This window comes from Phyllostomus hastatus, unplaced genomic scaffold (assembly GCF_019186645.2).
Source record: "Phyllostomus hastatus isolate PE091 unplaced genomic scaffold, TTU_PhHast_1.1 phas_scaffold_78, whole genome shotgun sequence".
NCBI lineage: Eukaryota > Metazoa > Chordata > Mammalia > Chiroptera > Phyllostomidae > Phyllostomus > Phyllostomus hastatus.
This window is the reverse complement of record NW_025334041.1, coordinates 48,902,765-48,923,332: the sequence shown is the minus strand read 5'-3', so window position 1 is coordinate 48,923,332 and position 20,568 is coordinate 48,902,765. Positions and strand designations below refer to the sequence as shown.

The 20,568-nt window shown below is 39.5% G+C and overlaps 1 protein-coding gene across 4 annotated transcripts in view; it reads right to left on the bottom strand.

The window, feature by feature from the left end:
• The window catches only part of PIK3CG (phosphatidylinositol-4,5-bisphosphate 3-kinase catalytic subunit gamma), a 42,209-nt gene extending 26,052 nt beyond the window's left edge, over positions 1-16,157 (bottom strand). The window contains exons 1-8 of one of the 4 annotated variants that reach the window (XM_045828100.1): positions 16,096-16,157; positions 11,662-13,668; positions 8,659-8,724; positions 8,321-8,546; positions 6,780-6,883; positions 3,881-4,027; positions 1,316-1,406; positions 392-522 (exon numbers count right to left, since the gene is read on the bottom strand). In XM_045828100.1, coding sequence (XP_045684056.1) covers positions 392-522; positions 1,316-1,406; positions 3,881-4,027; positions 6,780-6,883; positions 8,321-8,546; positions 8,659-8,724; positions 11,662-13,668; positions 16,096-16,140 — 2,817 coding nt within the window. In that variant the 5' untranslated portion in view covers positions 16,141-16,157. Of the gene's footprint in view, positions 1-391; positions 523-1,315; positions 1,407-3,880; positions 4,028-6,779; positions 6,884-8,320; positions 8,547-8,658; positions 8,725-11,661; positions 13,669-15,646; positions 15,791-16,021 lie in introns of those variants that run through there. The other 3 variants (XM_045828101.1, XM_045828102.1, XM_045828103.1) reach the window with 3 other exon arrangements.
• Between the last annotated feature and the right edge of the window lie 4,411 nt (positions 16,158-20,568).

Genomic DNA, 20,568 nt, shown 5'->3' with positions numbered 1-20,568 from the left:
GGTGTTTCCTGGGTAGGAAGAAATTTATATGTGGTAATTAAATTTTTCTGCTGAACAACAAAAACAGACTTTCATAAAAAGTGCTAACAAATTATTTCACAGAACCAAATTTTATGCAAAGCATGCCTGATAATCAAAGGAGAAGCAGATGCTCGTGGAGTTCTGAACTGAACACGTCTGTTTTATACAGATATGCTAGGACAGCACAGGAAGGTGCTTAAACACCCATGACCTTATGTATAAAGGTCATGGGCTTCTTATGTATAAAGGGCTTCCCCAAATATATCAGGAGGCACGATATCGGTAGATCCTTTGAAAATGTGAAACTACCGTTACTATATACATGACAACTGATAAGGAGCCTTCAGAGTAAGGAAATGCAGAGGCTCACCTTTTCTTCAATGGGGCATTTTTCTTTGAGCCAGTGATTCAGGACTTCATCTTTAAACGCACCTGTGTTGCCTACTGTGCTTTGCTGAATTTTGGCAATTGTTGTGGCATCTTTCACAATCTCGATCATTCCTACAGGAGGAGGCACACAGTTTGATCAGGTTGGGGTCCAGTGCCTGGCCCAGAGGAGAAATGGCTATGTCTTTGCAGAATGGAGGGCAGAGAGCTATTTTCCAGATTCATGCTGTTGGTGGTCTTAGCAGTAATAAAAACAAACAAAAGGAGGAGAAAACGGAAGTTGTGTGGGACATGCTTTCAATATCTCCAAATGAAAAGAGGAAAAGGATGGTTTTGAAAAGTACTAAGTAAAAGCAGTTATGGCCTAAGTATATCCTTTCTTACTTGGCAATCTGCCCCTTTCCTTTTTCAAATTACAGGTCAAATGTAAATGGTTTTGTACAGTTCTCAAATTGGAAACTTGAATAAAAATGTTTGATTGATGTTAAATTGTTAAATGTTTGTAAAAGCACCTAAGAGCGGAATATGTAATAGCTTTGATAATGTGAATTCTGGGATACTAAAATAAGTGACAGATATTTCTGTCTATTTTTAAATGTTAACTGTGAGGGAGAAGTTTAATGTGTAATGAAACAGTTAAAGTTTAGAGGTAGAAAAGTAAAGAGGAAGGACCAGTTCTTACTAAAATCATTTCCATGTCTAGGCACAAGGATTTGAATCATGAATTCATTTACCTTCAGCATATCCATATTAAATTGGGAGCCACATTCACCAGCCTGAGAACATTTTCCTCCTTTTTTATGGATTATGATTATCATTTGTCAGTTAGTAAATGCCTACACTCAAGGAATTATAATCCTTTAAAACTAACTCAGTGTTCTACCCCTCTCCTGAGGTAACCACACACCTATTTTGTCACCAGTTGAAATGCAACCATATGGCAAGAGGCACAGATCCAGAGATTCAGTCTCCCAAATGGACTCCATGATTCGTAGAATCTGGGCATCAAAACACAAAAAAGTTTCCATTATAAATGTGTATATGCTTTCTCTTTTAAAAAATCTTATCTGGTAACACAGAATGTATAAGTAACAACTGTACTTTTATTTATAAACCTGGTGCTCTAAAGTTTCTATTCCTTGATAGCCTGTTAATTTTGGTTCCTGAGATTTACCTTGAGAATGAAAATAAATGGATTTCTTTTGAGATAGATTTTAGCCATGATTCATCTACTCCACTATAGTTATGTATATTTTACCACAATAAAAAAAGTTCTATGACTCATATTTAAGCTTTTTATTCATCTTAAGTTTATTTTTGTGTATGGTGTAAGTTGGTGGTCGATTTTCTTTTTTCTTTTTTTGTTTTTGCATGTAGTTGTCCAGATCTCCCAACACCATTTGTTGAAGAGACTATATTTACTCCAATTTATGCTCCTGTCTCCTTTGTCAAATATTAATTGACCATAGAGACATGGGTTTATTTCTGGGCTGCCTATTCTATTCCATTGATTTTTATGTCTGTTCTTATGCCAGTACCAGGCTGTGGTACATTTACACAGTGGAATACTATGAAGCAGAAAGGAAGAAGGAATTCCTACCCTTCTTGACAGCATGGATGGAATTGGAGAATATTATGCTAAGTGAAATAAGCCAGGCAGTGAAAGACAAATACCACATGATTTCACCTATAAATGGAACCTAATCAACAAAACAAACAAGCAAGCAAAATAGAACCAGAGATGTGGAAATAAAGAACAAACTGACAGTGACCAGAGGGGAAGAGGAGGGGCATAATGGGGGAAAGAAGGGGAAGGGTCAAGTCAAGGAACATATGTCAAAGACCCATGGACAAGGACAACAGGGAGGAGGATTGAATGTGGGAGGAGGGTGGTGGGTAGGGCAGGGGAGAGTAATGGGGGGAAAATAGGGACAACTGTAATTGAACAACAATAAAAAGTGTTCCACTCTACCATCCCTACAAATTTTTATTCATAAGGTACTCTTGGGCTATAACCAAGAAAACAATAGCAACAATGATAATGAGAACTAACATTTACTGGGTACTGTTTTATGTTGATCCTTTGCATTCACCTTACAGAGTGGATATGATTATTATTCATATTCTGCAGATGAAGAGACTGAGGATTAGAGAACTTAAATAACATGTCCTTATCTGCCAAGCAAAGTGCCCTAACAACAAAACAAAGTACATAAAGGTAAAGTGCAAACTTTCCCTCAAAATGAGAGGAAAATGAGTGATGTTTTGTGCTTTTCAAATATATCTTTGAATAATTCAAAAGGTTTTTTTATCCTCACCCAAGGACACTTTTTCATTGTTTTTTAGAGAGAGGGGAAGGGAGGGAGAGAAACATCAATGTGAGATAAACACACCCAGAACTGGGATCACATGTGCAGGCATCAGGGATCGAACTCACAACCTATGTGCCCTGACCAGGAATCTAAGTAGCAACCTTTCAGTCATGGGATGATGCTCCATAATTCAATTTTGGATTGAATAATGGAGGGAAAATAATTTAATTTTACAGATTTATTGGGAATTTAATTAATTTAAAAAGGTTTGAAGGACTTTTTCTTTTTTTAATAAAAAATTATTTCCAGGAAAATACACATACCATTCTTGAAAAGAGAGCAAAGGGTGTTATTGTTTCCATATTAGAAAGAAGCAAAAACAGAAACACAGAGGGAATTAAACACATGACCTTATTCTTAAATAGTCTACATTTCCATCATTGTGGCTTGTCTGTTTTAAATAAATCACATTAAATACTAGAAATTATGTTACCTCTACAATGTTAAGAAACTAGAATATAGAGTATCACTTTATAAATTTGTGAAGCTAAAGTTTACCCAGAAATGCTAGAAAATAGAAAAATGATTAACAGCGATACCTTCACCATTGACATGCTCCAGCAGTCCATTCACTGTTTGTCATTTAACTGCATGATTTCTCCAGTCACTTACCTCTTTATTTTCTCTTTCCTTGCTATCAAATCATTCATTTGAGTTTATGTATGTGGGTGTGTATCAAAGGTGATGTATCTAACAAGAGAACCTGCGGGTATGTAGCTATGTCTATGAATAAGAATTAAGTGAATGCTAGTGGGGTAAATATGCCTGTGTTCTAGGTTACCATACTAGGAATGGGTGTATAAAACAGAGGATAGGTGGGGGAGGCATATCTGGCTATCTGGGAATGTTGTCTGTGGATCCTGTCAGGAATGGACAGAACCATGATGCTCATCAGATTGTGCATCTAATGACCCATAGTCATACTCCCCCTCTCTCTTATGTAATCTTTTATCATTGTTCATCATACAAGATGAACAATGATCAAAGACAGAACACGACAGTGTCAGTAGAAGGCATCTACTGAAGGCATCTATATTTAGATCTAATATACTAGAATTATTTTTTCACATAATTGAAAAAAGTCCTTAATAGTAGCATACCTGTAAAATAAGCATGTCTTGGCGCAGATCATCACCATGTTTGAAGATAATTCCAATTGTTTCTTTTGATAGAGCCGTAGGGTCGGCACATTTAAACTCAAGCCACAGGGGTTTTTTCTTGGAGGCCATTACTTTACATTTTTCAATCTGTCAGGAAACAGTCAGATGCTTTAATATGCAATGAATACACATTGTGGGGACACACATCCTCTTGTGAAGTTATCACTAAAAATAATCAGGACAAACTTGTATTTGGGAAATGATTTTCAATGATTTGGGTAAAAATATACAAAGGGTTCTCACGAAATCTGAAAATACTAGTGAGAGCAATTCACAACACTTACACTGGTGGTTCTTGAAGTGTGTTCCAAGGAACCCTAAGAGTCTGTGAAGATGCCCAAGAGGTCTAGCAGATCCCATCCTCCCATGCCCTACTCCCATGAACTCTGATACTCTCAGGTCCCCTTTAATACAGAGCAGCTTTGCTGTTCTTTATATATTTGGCCTTGTAAGATTTAATTTGAGAAAATGTATTCTCTTGCTATCAATATGTAAAAACTATTTTTGCAGAATCAGAAGCAATAGGCCAAATATAGTAAGATAAAATTTAACTGCAGTAAGCAGAAATCTGGCACTCAGGTACAATGCATCCTCTCTCAAAAGAAAAACCCCATACACCTAAATAAACTCAAGGAACTTCTCTGGAAATGTGGCTTAGTAGTCACTGCAAGATAAAAAAATCTTAGGGGTTTTGGCCCAAAGTGAATTCACCATGCATCAAAAATGTGATATGGTCTTAAAAAAAAAAACAAACTTAACACAATTTGAAGCTGTATTATATGTTATTATTCCTAGCAATCTCTAACTGGATAAGGACAGATGACAGTGTGTGTTTTTATTTTAGGGCCAGTTTACTGCTATTTGCACAGAAAATAAACATGAAAGGAGGAATGTCCCCTTCTTTCCAGGGGAAATATCTTTCAAGAATGAAAGTGAAATAAGAATTTCTTGCCAGAAGACTTGCACTGTTAAAAATATTGAAGGCTGAAGGAAAATGATGCCAGATGGAAACACGGGCCTATACAAAGTAGTGCAGAACACCAATGACGGTAAACGTGTGGGTAGATATAGAGAACAGTCAATGTGTTAAATCTATTTCAACTGTTTAAAGCAAAAATAATAACAATATGTTTGGCTTCTACTATATGTAGAAATTAAAAGCATAAGAAAAACAGTGTACCAATGAGAAGAGGTTAATGAAAATACACTGTTGTAAGAGTCTTATGCACATATGAAGTGGTTTATTATTTGAATATAACTAAGAGCCTGTGGTATTGCCATAAAGATAGATATATTTAGATTAGTGGAGTAGAATAGAGAATCTAGGTATAAATCCACATGGTCAGATGACATTTGACAAAAGCATTGTCAACATATTTAAACAGGAACAGGACAATATTTTTCAACAGGTGGTGCTGGTAAAGTTGGATATTCAGATAAAAAAATGAAACCTGGTCTTTATCTCATACTATACACAAAAATTAATTCAAAGTAGATAAAAACTTAAATGTAAGAGTTAAACCTATATGATTTCTGGAAAAAATGTTTGTTATATTGACTGAGCATTACCTTTGGCATTGACTGAGCATCAACTTTGGCATTGTATTTTGGGCTGAATAATTCTTTGTTGGAGTGTGGGGGCTGCCCTGTGCATTTTAGGGTGTTGAGCAGCATTCCTGGCCTCTACCCCCTGGAGCATCTTCCCAGTTGTAACAATAAAAAATGTCTGCAGACATCACCAAATGTCCTTTGGCATGTGAGTGTGTATATGTGGGAGGGGGGTTGGCCACCCCAGGTTGAGCATTGCTGGATTAAGCAAATATTTCTTAGAGGGAAAAATGCATAAGCTATTAAAGGAAAAGTGAAAAATTGACTTAATAAAAATTAAAACCTTCTGCTCCTTGAAATATACTAAGAAAATGAAAAGGCAAGTCATAGACTGGGAGGAAATATTTGTAAAATGTATACCTTATAAAGGATTTGTGTCCAGAATGTATAAATAACTCATAAAGAAATAGGAAGGCCACCCACATTAAAAAAGAACAAAGGATGTAAACAGAAACTGCTCAAGAGAAGATAGAGGCTGAGCACACAAGAAGATGCTCAACAATGAGATGCCACTTCATACCACTGCAATGGCTACATCAGTCTTTTAAAAAGACTGATAACAAGTTTTGGCTGGGATGTGGAACTGTTGGAACTCACATCCATTGCTGGTGGGAATGTAAAATGAATGGTACAGTTACTTTGGAAAAGCAGCCTTGCAGTATCTTAAGAAATTACATGTACATGTACCATCTGACCCAACTATCTCACTGCTAAATATTTACTCAGAAGGTGAATGGAAAACAAACTGTAGCATTGCTATATCAGGAAATACTACTCAGTCATAAAAAGGAACAAACTACTGATATACACAGCAACATGGATGGATCTTGAAAGCATTATGCTAAATAAAATAACCCAGATACAAAACTATATACTGTATGACTTTACATCATGAAATTATAGAAAAGGCAAAATTACATAATAGAAAGCAGATTTGTTGTCTGGGATGGGGCATGGAAGGAAGAAAGGACTTAGTAAAAAAAGAATATGAAACAACTCTTTCTACAAAATTTCTATGTAAGTGTTCTATATCTTGATTGCAGTAATGAACTGTATGCTTAAAATGGACATTTTTTTTGCATGTAAATGATTCCTCATGAAAGCTAATTTAAAACAAAATGGCTGGGTGATTGCCTTGTTTTGAGGCTTTTAGTATCTAGTGTTTAGAAAAGAGCTTGACAGACATTTTCAAGACATGCAGACCACCTGGAGACACCCAGGCGATACGTACCACGAGTGCTCCCGCTTTCAGCCCAGGGTCATATGGAACTCTAAAGCTCTTGGGGAGATTTGAATTCTGGAGGTTTTCAAGCTTTTGCTTAAGTTGCGAAATAACTGTAATTGTCAAAAGCACACAAGAGTTATGTGAGCTCAAGAAAGTACCAACATTATCCACGACACTTCCTAAGACCACATCTATTCACAACACTTTACATGTCTGGTCTGGTGTGGAGTAAGAGAAAGGGGGGTTAGTCTCTGTCTTGGAGGAACTATCCATTTGGGGTGTCAAGGGAAGCAGGCTCACTGGGAGCAATACTACCACATACTACACCAGGGGCAGAGATAGGGGACAGATACAGTACACCAGGACGGTCATGTAGGGAAGGGTATTTTAAGAACAGCGCTAAGGAACTGATACTTTAGTTTTCTTTCTAACGTGTGAAACTTTAAACTGCCATCTGATTTGGGGAACGTACATTTGAAGACCATAATAAATAGAATTTGGATAAAGTTCTGTAAAATCTTTTCCAAAGAGTAAGTTAGGCAGGGTAGAAATGATGTGAGAGCCTCTAAATTCTAAAAGTAAAGTACTGAAATTAAAAATTACTCCCTGTATAACAGACTGTAGGCCAGTACGAATGTTCCCCTTTCTTACAATGAAAATAAAAGCGAGTAAGATCATTATTACTATTATTACATTTAGAACAGAGCTTTATTGGTGTATTAGAAAAGAATCAAAAGGAAAAAAGGGGAAATTCTAAATATTTAGAAGTTTAAAGTACTGGCTGAGTATGTTAGTGAATGTCCCTTATGAGCCATGCTGCTGGGTCGAGGTATACAAACAGGAATAAAAGATATTTCCCAGCTTCAAGGCTCATATAGTTTAGCAGACCAGAAGGCTGTACTGATGACAAAGAAAGAGTGATTAATTTTCCTCTCTTTCTCTGTGCAGGGCAGGGACAGGATTTCTTAGGGATAAGAAAACGATATTGGAAGTGCCTTCAGAGAAGAGGTGATATATATTTTTATATGAAGTACTCTGATATATATTATATATAAAATATATAATATAGTATATATACTATATATAATATATGTGCATATACAATATATGAAAGTATATATGTATATACACATATGTATATATGTGCCAAAAATTTTATATATCTTCTTAATAATTTAAAATACTGAAAATTTGAAAATTATATGCATATCTTGAAAGATAGGGGTAAAAGGTAAATATTCAAAAATAACTAATCTTTTTGTGTATGCATAATTGTTCTTAAAAAAGATCTTATATCTACATAATGCTTTAAAAATTTTTCAGTTTAATATCTATCATAAACTCATCATTAAAAATATATATATACAATTTTTAAAATATATTAAGTTGTAAAGAGAGAACTTAAATTTGCTTGCTCCCTAAAGAGAGAGGATTTTAAAAAATTGCTCTTTGCTGCCTTTAGGAAGGCACAAAGTACCTTCCAGGGATGATGGCATTTGGAGATGAAGGCATCTGGAAAGAGAACCCAGAAAATGTAGCTACCATACCTTGGGAACTGACGTCATACTTTTCAGCAGAGAGCGATTTAATATCAATAGTAACTTTTTGTAACATCTCGATTACTTGGACTTGTTGGGTAAAGTCGTGAAGCATGGCGGCGCCACAGCCCCTCAGGTAGGCTTCCAGGATCACAGCGAACCTCTGCTGATAGTGCCTGGACTGGGCTATCTCACTTCTCAAGAACCAAAACAAGAAGTGACCAATTCTTTTGTTCTGAGGGTGGGAACAAGATGGTTGAAATTATTGTGACTAATGGTCTAGATCTATCAGCCAATTCCAAGTAACTTTTAAAATGTCATGCTATAATCAAAATGGAGGTACTTACTCTTAAAGCACGCTTCAGCAGAAATCTGGCCAGGGCACTGTCATGGTAAGGTTCAAATTTCACAGCCTAAAGGAACAACACATGGGCATTTGTAGGGCTACATTCTATGTTGGTTAATCAGGGAAAAGAAAATGGAGAAAAACTAGCATTCTGTCTCGGTGGGTTTTCATGGGTAGGGTGATGAGAATCTTACCAGCCATTTAAGTGCAAAACTTTTTCTTCAAGGACAGTTTGGGCCAGAGTGAACCAAAGTGAACTTGCTTAAGGACTGGGAGTAGAAGCCAGAACTCTTGACTCACAGTCATGTGCTTTTGATGACTTCAAAGGCAAAGAGGGGATGGCTTTGGCTTCCGTTAAAGGGCTTAATTGATTGATTGGAAGGATAGAGGGGAAAGATGGAAATGGCTATAACGAATCTATAAAAGTAGCAGGCAAGAGAGAAAATAGTGAAGACACAACAGTTGTTGGAAAGAAAATAGTGAAGACAGAGTACATGTAAGGAGAAAAGTATTTGTTAAATGTGAAGATCCGAAAAGTGCTATCACTCCACTTCTGCTCAGGGTGTGTGCCTGGCATCTCCAAGGCAAGTCACTGAGCTGTCTCACAGGTAGTAAACAGCAGGCCTGGATCAATTCATGCAGAATGATCTCTACCCCCTGCCAGGTAGTGGTGTATACAGAGCTTTTGTCTGAAAATCTCTTATTTAATATGGTTCCTCAGGAAAAGTGTTTAGCAATTTTCTTATCACTTGGTTAATGTAGAGATACTGACTTAATGATAGCTCCATGACTGAAGAAAAATAACCAATAAAATGTAAAAATATTGAGCCCTGATGGGTGTGTGGTATCTGTTATACCATTCTGTGTACTTTTCTATAAATCTGCAATAGTCCATAATTTTAAAAACAGTAAGACTAACAAATACTGTTTATTATAGATGCATACATAAAATTATAGGGTAGGTATGATGAAGAAAGGAGGCTTAAAGTTAAATATGTCAGAGTATTTTTTTTATAAATAGACATGGTCTACCCTTCTTCAGATGAAACAGGAGAAATTCCCATTCCACTTTATGTTTTAAGGCCTGGGGACTTTGGGTATGATTTCCACTTCTTACTCTGGTTTTCCAGTTTGGAAGCGATCAATACTGATTTGACAATATTTCAATTATACCCAATACTTTCAAAGATCCTTTCCATGGGTATGGTCAAATATGTGCCACTGTAGCTCCAGCTAAGATCTCAATTTGGAGAGTATGGTTATTTCACTAGCAGTACTCACTTCAGAAATGTTTTAATGTGAGTCTTTTCAAACGTCTTCATGTTTCACTTCTGTAAAGACAATGCAGGTCTCAATGAGGAGGACATTTTAGTCTAAATGAGTCATTTGACCATATTTGAAAATATCTCAATTTTACAAATGACTATTACTCTTCAAATTTATGACCACAAATTCAATGCTGATATTACTTATTGACCTTTTTCATTTAAATATCTCCAAGAACACCATTCATTTTCCAATTCTGGAAGGTTTATGTGTGAAAATGACAATGTGAAATAATTCATAGTGGCCTTGGGACTTGGAACATATTTCAAGCAAATTTGTTTTATGTTCTATTTGTTTTGGAGAGCTAGAAAGCTGAAGATGCTTGGCTTATTCTAAATTTTTCCTTAGTGTTATGCTAGTATCTACACTCACAGGCAGATTAAAATATTGGATCCATTTGATAGATGAAGGTAAAGGCCAAATATCATGTTTCAAGTACCTGCTTAATGGAAGGTGATGGTTCAGAGTTTAAGTGAAGAGCATCCACAGTGCTCATCAAGAAACTCCAGGGCTTTCCAGTCATACAGATAATAATTAGGCAGTTGAGTGTCTAACACTTACACTGGCTAATCTTAATGATCGCAGCTCAAATATCACCTATTCGGAACTGTCCCTGGCTTCTTCAATCTAAATTGTGTCCCCAGGATCCCTAACTATTTTCTCATAATACTCTAGGTTTTCGCCAAAGTATTCATTATAATTTGTTATTAAATGTCAGTCTTTTTCATGCACAGCAAGCTACATGAGAGCAGAGATGGGCTATGTTTTCATCACCGCACCATGTCCAGCACTCAGAACAGCAGAAGTGCTATGCGCATGTTATTGAATTCATGAATGAACACTCCTGCACTCTAAACGAGAATTTCAATTTCTTTACTTCCTTGTCCTTATCAAGCAGCACAATCTAATCTGAGATTGGCTGCAGTGAGTAGGAGAACTGTTCCTTTTTTTAACTTCCTGAGAAAACCTTAGGCAAATGACGAAAGGCATGAGAACACGAGTGGAAATGCAGTGCCAGACCTGTCTAAAGAGAGGGGCTTTCAAGGTCCCATCCGGATATGAGGTGTTATTCATGAATTTCATGTTCATGATCAGAGAGTATGGCCTTTTATCTCTAGGACCCCGACCCTGACACTGGACTGATGCAGGATCCTGGGAGGCAGTGAAAGGAGCAGGGCCTGGAGTCAGACCTCCTGGGTTTGAACTCTAGTCTTTCAAGCATGTGACCTTGGGCACCTTAGCTAGCCTCGCTTTTTGCCTCAGTTTCCTTATAATTAAAGTATTAACTTGACCTCCACCCTAGTTATTGGAAGAATCAAATGTAATAATACATAAAAAGCATGTATATCACTTGAAGACTTGGCATAAGGGGACATTCTGTTAAATCAAATCTATCATTAATACAACAAATGAGAACAAGATATTCCCACAAGCTCAGTCCTCGTAAAAAGTGGGAATATTAACATCTTCAAAATGCCTGTCAGAAAACCATCAAAGAGAATAATAATAAAAAAAAGGAACAGGGTACTACTTTTTGAGGTGGCTTCTTCAGATCTGCTCTGACAAATCAGGATATTCTGGATAAAGGGCATTTGACGATGACTGAATGGGGTTCCTGTGCACATGCAAATGAATTCCTGGAGAAGAGTGCTCTGTAAATTACACTGGCATCCCCTACCTGGACCAGCTGTAGTAGGTAATGCAGGACGTCATCGTCCTCTAAGCTCTCCAGTTTCTGAACGGCGATGGCTCTTACATTTTCATCTGAAAAGTTGCAGTCCAGGAGTTGCATTGTTAGCCCAACATCCAAAGCGCTTTGATCCCAGACTTCCCTTCTGGATAATAATTGGTATGTTTTGGCCACAATTTCTTGCTGTCCCCATTTCACTGAGCTAAACAGCTTAGGATATGCTTTTGGATGCTTAAGGCTTTCATATCTGAAATGCCAGAGCAATTCTTTGTCTTCTGCTGTGAGAGGGTTAAGTGGATCAGTGGCTATGATAGCCTCCAGTTGTTTTCGAAGCTGGTTGGGCATTTCGGCTCGAATCCGGTCCCCTTCAGGGTCAGGGGTGGGCCGATGCTTAGGCAAGGCTATTGGGTGACAGTAATTGTCCAGAAGTATGCAGATGGACATTGAATTCTCCTTGTCTGGGTTGGTTGCAGACGTGAGCTTGTCAGCATTGAAGCTCCCTTGGTCTTCTCCCTTCCCAGATATTTGCCACATGTGGAGCACATATTCCCCATGGCGCAGGAGGAACCGATGGTCTATCAGCAGCAGGTTCACATAATAGAGAAGCTGAGCTTTGCCTTTGGATTCAGAACTTGGAATCTCTGCAGAGGCCTTACCAGACAGGGCTGGAGCTTTGCCACAGTAGACCTGGAGGTTCAGTAGAGCTCCTTTGGGTAAGTCTTTGATTTTGATACTGAACTCAAGCCACACATTCCAGAGCACCTCCTCTGTAAAGGGTTTGGGACTGGTTCTCCTTTGGCAAAGGACTTGCTGCCCATGTTGGATGTTTGCCTCCACAAACACCGTGAGGTCAGCATTTCGGGGCAGCACAGGGATATCAATGCCTCTGATCTTGACCCTGAACTTCCTGTCACAGTCCCACAAGGACACAGTGAACACGCTCTCATGGTCCTTCCCATGGATTGTCAGCTGCTCATGATAGCCAGTGACTCCTGTGCAGTCATCCACCAGTGGCCACTCTTCTTTCTTCACCTCGTCCTGGGCTGGGTCTGGAGGAGTGTCGAGCACCAGGTGAATCTCTTCCCCATTCTTGAGGCAATGCCTCACCCACTGGAAGTTTTTGATGGGTGTTTCACCCACCAGGTACTCATCGCGGCCACAGACGCGCAGCACGAAGTCCTGTTCATTTTGGCTTTCGGGGATATCCATCAGAGATTTTTTCTTGGCCATCTTGGTGAAGAAGCTCTGGAGGATGGTGCCTGGGGTGTCATCAGCCGAGACCTTGATGGTCTGGCTGGTGGTGCTGCGGTGAATGACAATGAAAATGCAGTTGTTGGTAATCTTCTTCAACAGGTATTCCGGGAGGGGCTTGGACGTCACCCAGGGGTGCATAGCATAGAGCTTGGGGTCTCGGCCAGCCACCTCGGCCATGCGTGGGGTGACCAGGCGGCGGCGTGTGAATTCCAGCTCGTCATCGTGCACGTTGCTAACATCGGTGACGTCATAGCCTATGAGGGCGGTGAGCAGCCGCTGGAAGGCCAGCGACTCTTCTGACGGAGAGTGCCGCTGCACCACGTGGATCTGGCCTGGGCTCCTGTGCAGCACCTTCCAGTAGCGCAGGCAGTCTAGCGTCTGCACAACCTGGTACTTGTCGTAGATCTCATACCACTGCCCTTTTTTCTGGTAGAGCAGCAGGAAATGGTCGGGGCTGAGCCGGTGGTAGAAGTCGGCCACCACACTTGTCTCCAGCGCACGCAACCACACCTGCGCCTTCATTTGCTCCACGTTCCCGTGGCCGGCCACGTGCAGCAGCGCCGTTTCCGGGGTCTTGCTGGTGCGCTGGCTGGTGGGCAGCACGAACTCGATGGGAATGAGCTCCATGGAGGACAGGCTGGCCGCAGAGCCGCGAGGCTTCATCCTCCGGCGTCTGCGGCAGTTGTCCTCTCTCAGAACCACGGGCTGCTCATTGTTCTCCAACTCCATGCCCTGTGCAACCTGGGAGCAGAGAAAAAGAGGGCTGTGTCACAGGGAAGGCACTTTCCGGGTGCATTTTTCTGTGAGATGGCAGGAGATGGTGTAGACTAATGTGCACGAGGGGCTTTGGAGTCAGGGCCCATGAATCCCCACCCTGCCACTTAGTATCTGGCGACTTGAGCTAGTTAAATAATCTCTGAGCCCGTTTCCCATCGTTCAAAAGGAGTAATACTCTCAGAGGCTGGAGGTGAGGATTAAATAAGGTAATGCATATACTTGTTCAGTGTGGAGGATGGTATATCGATGAGTGCCTACTCTGCACAAAGCATTTAAGTGCAAATGTGACATAGTGTAGTAAGAAATACTTCAAATAATAATTGAAATGCTAAAATAATGAAGTTAAAGTATAAATAAGGTATTTTTATTTTAATATTCAGTATCACTGTGTTGTAAGGGGTTCTATAATCATTCTATCTACTTATGTTTGAGAATTTAATTTAATAAAGGAAATATGTGAAGCACTAATCTAGCATGGTGTCTAGCATACTATAATGGCTTGAAGTGTTAATTGTTTTTAAATACAGCTTAAAAATCAAGTGCTAGTTCGTGAGGTGCTCTGTGAAATATTAAAACACCCCACTAAGAAAACAGGCCTTTGAAATATTTCCTGTTTGTTCAGTCTCCCACTTATTGGGACCCAGATGCCTTCCCCAACCTCACTTCACATTCTCTGTGTTCAAATTGTTTGGTTCTTGTATCTACTCCCTAGTCAAATTCCTGTCTTTCTTTTTTTTCTCTTCATTTTTTTTCTTTCTTGTCAGGAAAGGTAATCATTTCATTAACAAAACTCAAAAATATCAGAATCAGTAGTTTTGGCCAAGAGCATTCACTCATATTTATCATTTTGAATCAGGAAGTTCTGGATTGTCACTGCTATGTTAGGGTCGTGTCTTAGAGGAGGCACCCATGGCTGAACCCTCTTTGTAGAACATTTAGGTAGTTTTAACTTTGTTACAGTTCATTAGTTCATTATATCATCTTCTACATTAGACAGTCAAGAAGCCATAGGGTGGAAGGAAGGAATTCTGGGCTCTAGTAGCCTACCGTTTGGATCCCAACTGATTATTTAACTTCTTTTTTTTCTCTAATATTTTCATGTTTATAATGAGAATTCACAAGTTTCTTCTCATCAATTTATCCACTCTTTCCATAAATATTTAATGAGTACCTACCCTGCACAAAGCATTTAAGTACAAGTGTGACATACAGCAGCAGGAAACATTTTGAATAGTAGTGGAAATGCTACTGCCTGACACAATTTGAGCTTGCTGCAGCAACGGAGTCTAACCTATTCAGTGCTCTCTCTTCCACAAGACAAGCCATTATACAGATTTAGACAGTGTAAAAAAAAATGGAAATGCTGGAATATTAAAGTTGAAATAGAAATAAGGTGTTTTTATTTTAATATTCTGTTTCACTATATTGTCAGATATTATGTTCTAAATAAGAATCAACAATTGACACAAAAATTCTTTTAGAAGATAGCATTTACTCTCTTAAATGACTAATATTAGTGAGACTCATAACTACTTATTTCCTTAAGAAATAGTGGAGCATTTGACACATACCAAAAAGAAGAGTTTGATTAAAAGATAAGAAAGACAAGTTTCATTAGATCCAAACTTCTGTTTAAATATTGGCTTAAAGTTACTTTTAAAGTCAATATTCCCTCCATAAAATATTATGAAATTCTACTTAGTAAATACATGAAACCAACTGTCCTAAAGCATTGTCCCTTGCAGCTTAAAACATTCACTATTTGATCTGTAATGTTGCTACATTATAAAATAACAAAGAAGAGAACTCCAAGACATATTTATACCCACACTTGAAATAAAATAGGTCTGAATTTAGGCAACGTACAAATACACAGCAATAACTTCTGCCTCAGTCAGTCTTAAAAGATACAAGATGCAGAAGAAACAGGCAGATTACATACTCACTGCTTTCCTTCATGGTTGAGGTTATGGAGTGTTTGCCTTTTACAAGAAGACCTCAGAAACACTGATAAGTACAATAATGGCTAAGCATGCACTTGTAAGAATGTGAAGCTTGGCTAGCACAGACTTCTGTGCCCTCTCTCTTCCTCTCAAACAAAAACAAAAAAGGACTGATGCACCTGCAAAGCTATCACCGGAACCTCCTGGATATGTAAACATACAGATTAGACTAGACAATGAAACAGAGACATTCAGTGGTAGTATCGTCTCAAGAACCAGCAACCATTTCAGATAAAAATATTCTAGCTGAGAAGGAAGAGTCACTATTCCCAGTCATCCCAAAAAAGGGCAAAAAATAGAAAGGGAAAAAATACCTGATAAAGCAGTGGAGGTGATGAAGCTGAAGGATCATTTGTTCGATTTTTGAAAACAATAAATTTGAACCTACCCAGTGTACCTCTAAACTCTTCCGCTTTTCTGGGTCTCCCTTCATATCCAGATGCAGAGGAAGTGTTGCAGTTACCAGGAAGGAAGTTTTAACCAAGTTGATTATACGTGTGATTGCTCATTTTAAAAGTGTCAGAAATGCGTTTCCTGTTAATAGCACAGAGAGTGAAGCACGAGAAGGGGCACTGTTTACCATGTACATTCTTTATACTCTTTGAACTAATTTTTAATAATTGTGAGAGACCAAAGCAAATTAAAATTACATAGATCCAAAACAAACAAACAAACAAACCCCACATTCATGAGACACAAACACATGAAATATTTTCTAGGTGGTTCTAAGCAGAAGAAAAGGCTTAACAGTCACAGCATTAGAGAAACGGCTGGTAAGAAGAGTTTTAGAGCCAAATTAAATCCATCAGTCCTGCAAAGCCAACTCAATTAATTCTCTCTCATGGGAATTCAAATGATCCCTTGTTTATACGCTGCCACTGAGGGGTGGGGGAAGAGAAACTAGTGATCTAGGGGACCCAGTTATCAAGCTGAACATTTTTAAAGACAAGGTCTGAGAGCTCACTTCCTTAACTTGGTGAAGTAGTTCTCTATTTTTTCAGAGCATTTGGATCCAAAATATCGCTGCCTGAAACAGAAAGTACAGTGTATGTTGGCGCATGTGCATTTGTATGTGAGTGTTGGTGTGGAGGCTTAACTGTGGTCAATGATTACAGACAAACTGGGAGGTTTTTGATTTCATGGGAAAATTAGGGAGCTGAGCATAGTCACACAATCAGACAGGTAGTTACTGGGAGATGGCTCCTGATTGTCATGGGAGTAGAGGATCTATAGAAAAGCCATCCTAAATAATTTTTACAGTAGCTCTGTATCTTCCAGATGACCTCAATTCCTTCTAGGACCCCTGAGCATACTCAGATCCTGGACCAGTGCCCACTGTCCTCCATCCCAGGATTCCTATATGAGTTCATTCTCCACCTTGAGTTATCATGGACTCCAGTTCACCCCAGGGACCACAGGTAGGATGGTGTTAGCATCACAGGTTCCTTGGAAGTATATAATTAAAAGTTCTCTAAATCACTCTGACATCATGACACATGATCGACAGGATCTATCTCTTTTCATATAGGCCTCTTGCATCTTAGCTCTTCATAAGTTGTATTGTAATAGTTGATGTCAGCAGTCAAACTATTGAATTCAAAAACTATGTCCCAAGTATTTAGAGGGGGCTTATTAGCACCCTAAAATATATTCTGATGTAGGAATACTCCCTTAGGAGGCTGGCAGCTTAGAAGCCTTAATGCTGGCCCTTTTGACTGAATCTGAAGAAGGGACCAGGGAGTCACATTGCAGGAGTTTGCCAAGCTGTTCTTCATACAGAGTGTGTTGGGAGGGCTCACAATGGGAGGTGGGCTGGACAGGGGTCTGTGGTTAGTAGGGCTGACCACAGAGGGACCTTGAGCTTGGCCAGCTCTGTTCTCCAGACCAGGCAATAGATTCTGTCCCTCAACAGATTCTTTCCCTGCCCTGGCTCAGTCACACCCTGGGGCAAAGTCCCAACCTGACACTGCCCACCTCCCACCCACTCCACCTCACCCCACCTATGCCTCCAACACACACAGGTTATTTCAGAAATGCTAGACTCTGGCTCTTGGGTTTCCTCGCCTCTGCAGGAGATACTCAGCTAAGTTGAATTATGCAAAATTGTCTTTTCTATGGCTGAACTTGCAAATACTTCAGGTTTTATTGGTGGTTTGAGAATAAAAGTACCCTGCCCTTCCCCAAATCCTAATATAGTCACTAAAATTTGACTACATATAGTAAATGTTCCAAAGGAGAAGTAATGGCTGGTGTCTCCTTCCTCATTGTGAGTCCTTCTGCCATGCAGAAGAATTCTTTACTAGTTAGGTCCTCTTTTATCTCCAGATTTTTAGGTTAGAAGACTCCTAGTCTTCATTATAATCGTGTTTTTATCAATATGTTTCTTTTCTTTTTTTTTCTTCTGTGAGTCTCCATGCATCCAGCACCATGTTGTACACCCAGCAGTCATGCAGTGCACTGGAGCTGTGAAACATACAATCAAATTGTCTGGCCTTCTGTAGCACATCCAGCTATCACAGGAATGAGAAGATGGAACAGATTAGAAAGCAAGCACACAGTAAGATGTGTCAATGACCAATAAACAAGTTAAGGATGAATTATTTGCTGAGAAAGGATCTTTGTGATAGCCTTCAGAGAGATTGTTTGTGATCTATTTGGAGAGACAAGGCACACAGATGAAAAAATAAGATGTGCAACAATTTACTGGAGAAGGTCACTTTGGGTGTAATTACATTTTTTTTTTTAATTTTGCAGGAGGAGACGCAGGATTTAAGGCAAGGGGGATCACAGGGAAGGTCTTCAAGCCAAAACTGTAAACAAACAGAACAGTTCCAGAAACAGTGAATGTATGTGTTTGCTTAAATGGAGGGTTTGTAAAGGACATCAGTAGAAGGTATGGGAACAACATGATAAGACGGACATGTTCTTTCCACTTATTTCATATCTCGGCACGTGGAATAGTAACAACATTTGTATGGCAGACTGGGTGCAATGAACTGTTTGTCCTCCCACCCCAAATTCATATAATGAAATCTTAACCCCCCAGTATAGTGGTATTAGTAGGTGGGGCCTTCGAGAGATAATTAGGTCATAAGGACAGAGCCCTCATGAATGAGATTTGTGCCTTCATAAAAGGACCTCAGAGAGCTCCTTTGCCCTCCCTCTGCCATGTAGGGATACAAATATAGCTGTGTCTGCAGTCCATAATAAGGCCCTCGCTAGGACCTGACCATACTTGTGCCCTATCTCAGACTTCTGGTCTTCAGAACTATGAGAAATAAATTTCTGTGTTTATCACCATTCTGTCCGAGGCACTTGGTTACAGCAGCCCGGACTGACTGTGACACTGGGGTGAAGTGAAGAGTCTCCTCAAAACTTGAGATAATGCCCGCATCCCCAAGGGCCCTGAACCCCTTTGGGACACACTGGTTGGGAAGCCGTGTTATTGGTAGTTGTTCCTGGGTAGGGTAGCTGTCTGACGTGTGTATAGCTCTTAGCTTGAAAAGCACTAGAATCCATCCTTTCATATATGTTCAGCTCAGCCTCAAATGGCTTATACAATGTGAACAAAAATGCTGAAGGATATTTTAATATATATCCAAGCAACAGGTTGGTTGACCTTCATGCCTTGCTTGTTTGTCTGGGCATGAATGAGAATCTTTATGAAGCTTTTTGGTCTGTACCTGGTCTGGTGAAAGAGAAACATCCTGGTATTGTAGAAGCACTAGCAATCATCAGACCTGGGTTTATTCTGCTCATTCTCTAGGCCTAATATATATGCTAATTTATATCTTCCAGTTTTCTAATCTACCAAAGGGATAACAACCACCCTATTTATCCCACAGAAAGTTGTCATAGATCTCTAATTTTCAATGAAATGCCAATTCATCTAACTGTACAAAAGTTATTGTGTTAGATATGCCAGAGGACCTGCAATTCCAGGTGTCTCATACCAGCACAACATTCAGAGGAAGAAGAGACATGTCAGCCTGTGTGTTCCCTTTTCAGAGATGGTAGAAAACTTCCCAGGAGCCTCCTGGGTCCTCTCATGTCTCTGGCCAGCATTGGGACAAGTACCCATCTATTCCTCAGCCAATCACTGGGAAGAGGGAAAGAATTACGTGAGTGGTTTGAGCTAATCAGAGTTTTCTCTACTGAGTTCTTAGATGGAGAAAAGGGTAGACCCCAGAACAAAATGTCAGCACTCTGATAGTAAGGACAAAGGGGCACCAGGGAGGACAGCAGGAGTTTGTCACAGCCTGGAATGACTTATGGAGGTAAGCTATTAATGCCATGTGGGTAGAGAGGAGTCACTTTAGGGTCAGGGAAAATCAGTCACAGTCAACATGGCCCCAGGGATCTACAGCCAGATCCAGGTGGCCATAGGATATTGCGCACATTCTCCATTCTTATAATTGGAAATTGGCCATTGAGGGCGCTTTTCTCAATTTCCTTGTTCAGCTAAACTGCTGATACAGCTTAGTAAGCACTTCACAGATTTCTAGAAATTTTTTTCATAAATAGATGTTTAAACATCCAAATTCCTTAGCATGATACAACAGACCTTTATGATCTATTCTGTATGTTCTATCCTTAATTCTCTGCCTCATCTTCCAAAGTGCCTTCACGTTCGAATGAACTTGATTTCTGCTCTCACACTTGCTGTGCTCTCTGCACTTCTGTGCTACGTGCCATTCACTGCTTCCTCTGCTCCATCTCTTCCCTGTGTTCCTTTCCCACCTCCTCCTCCCTCCTTCTTTCCTCCCCCCAGACCTTTGACCAACTCCTCTTCTTCTACTCAGTTTGTGTAACCTCCTCTGGGAGGGCTTTCTGGTTTAGGGGAGCACAGGGTGGGGAAGCT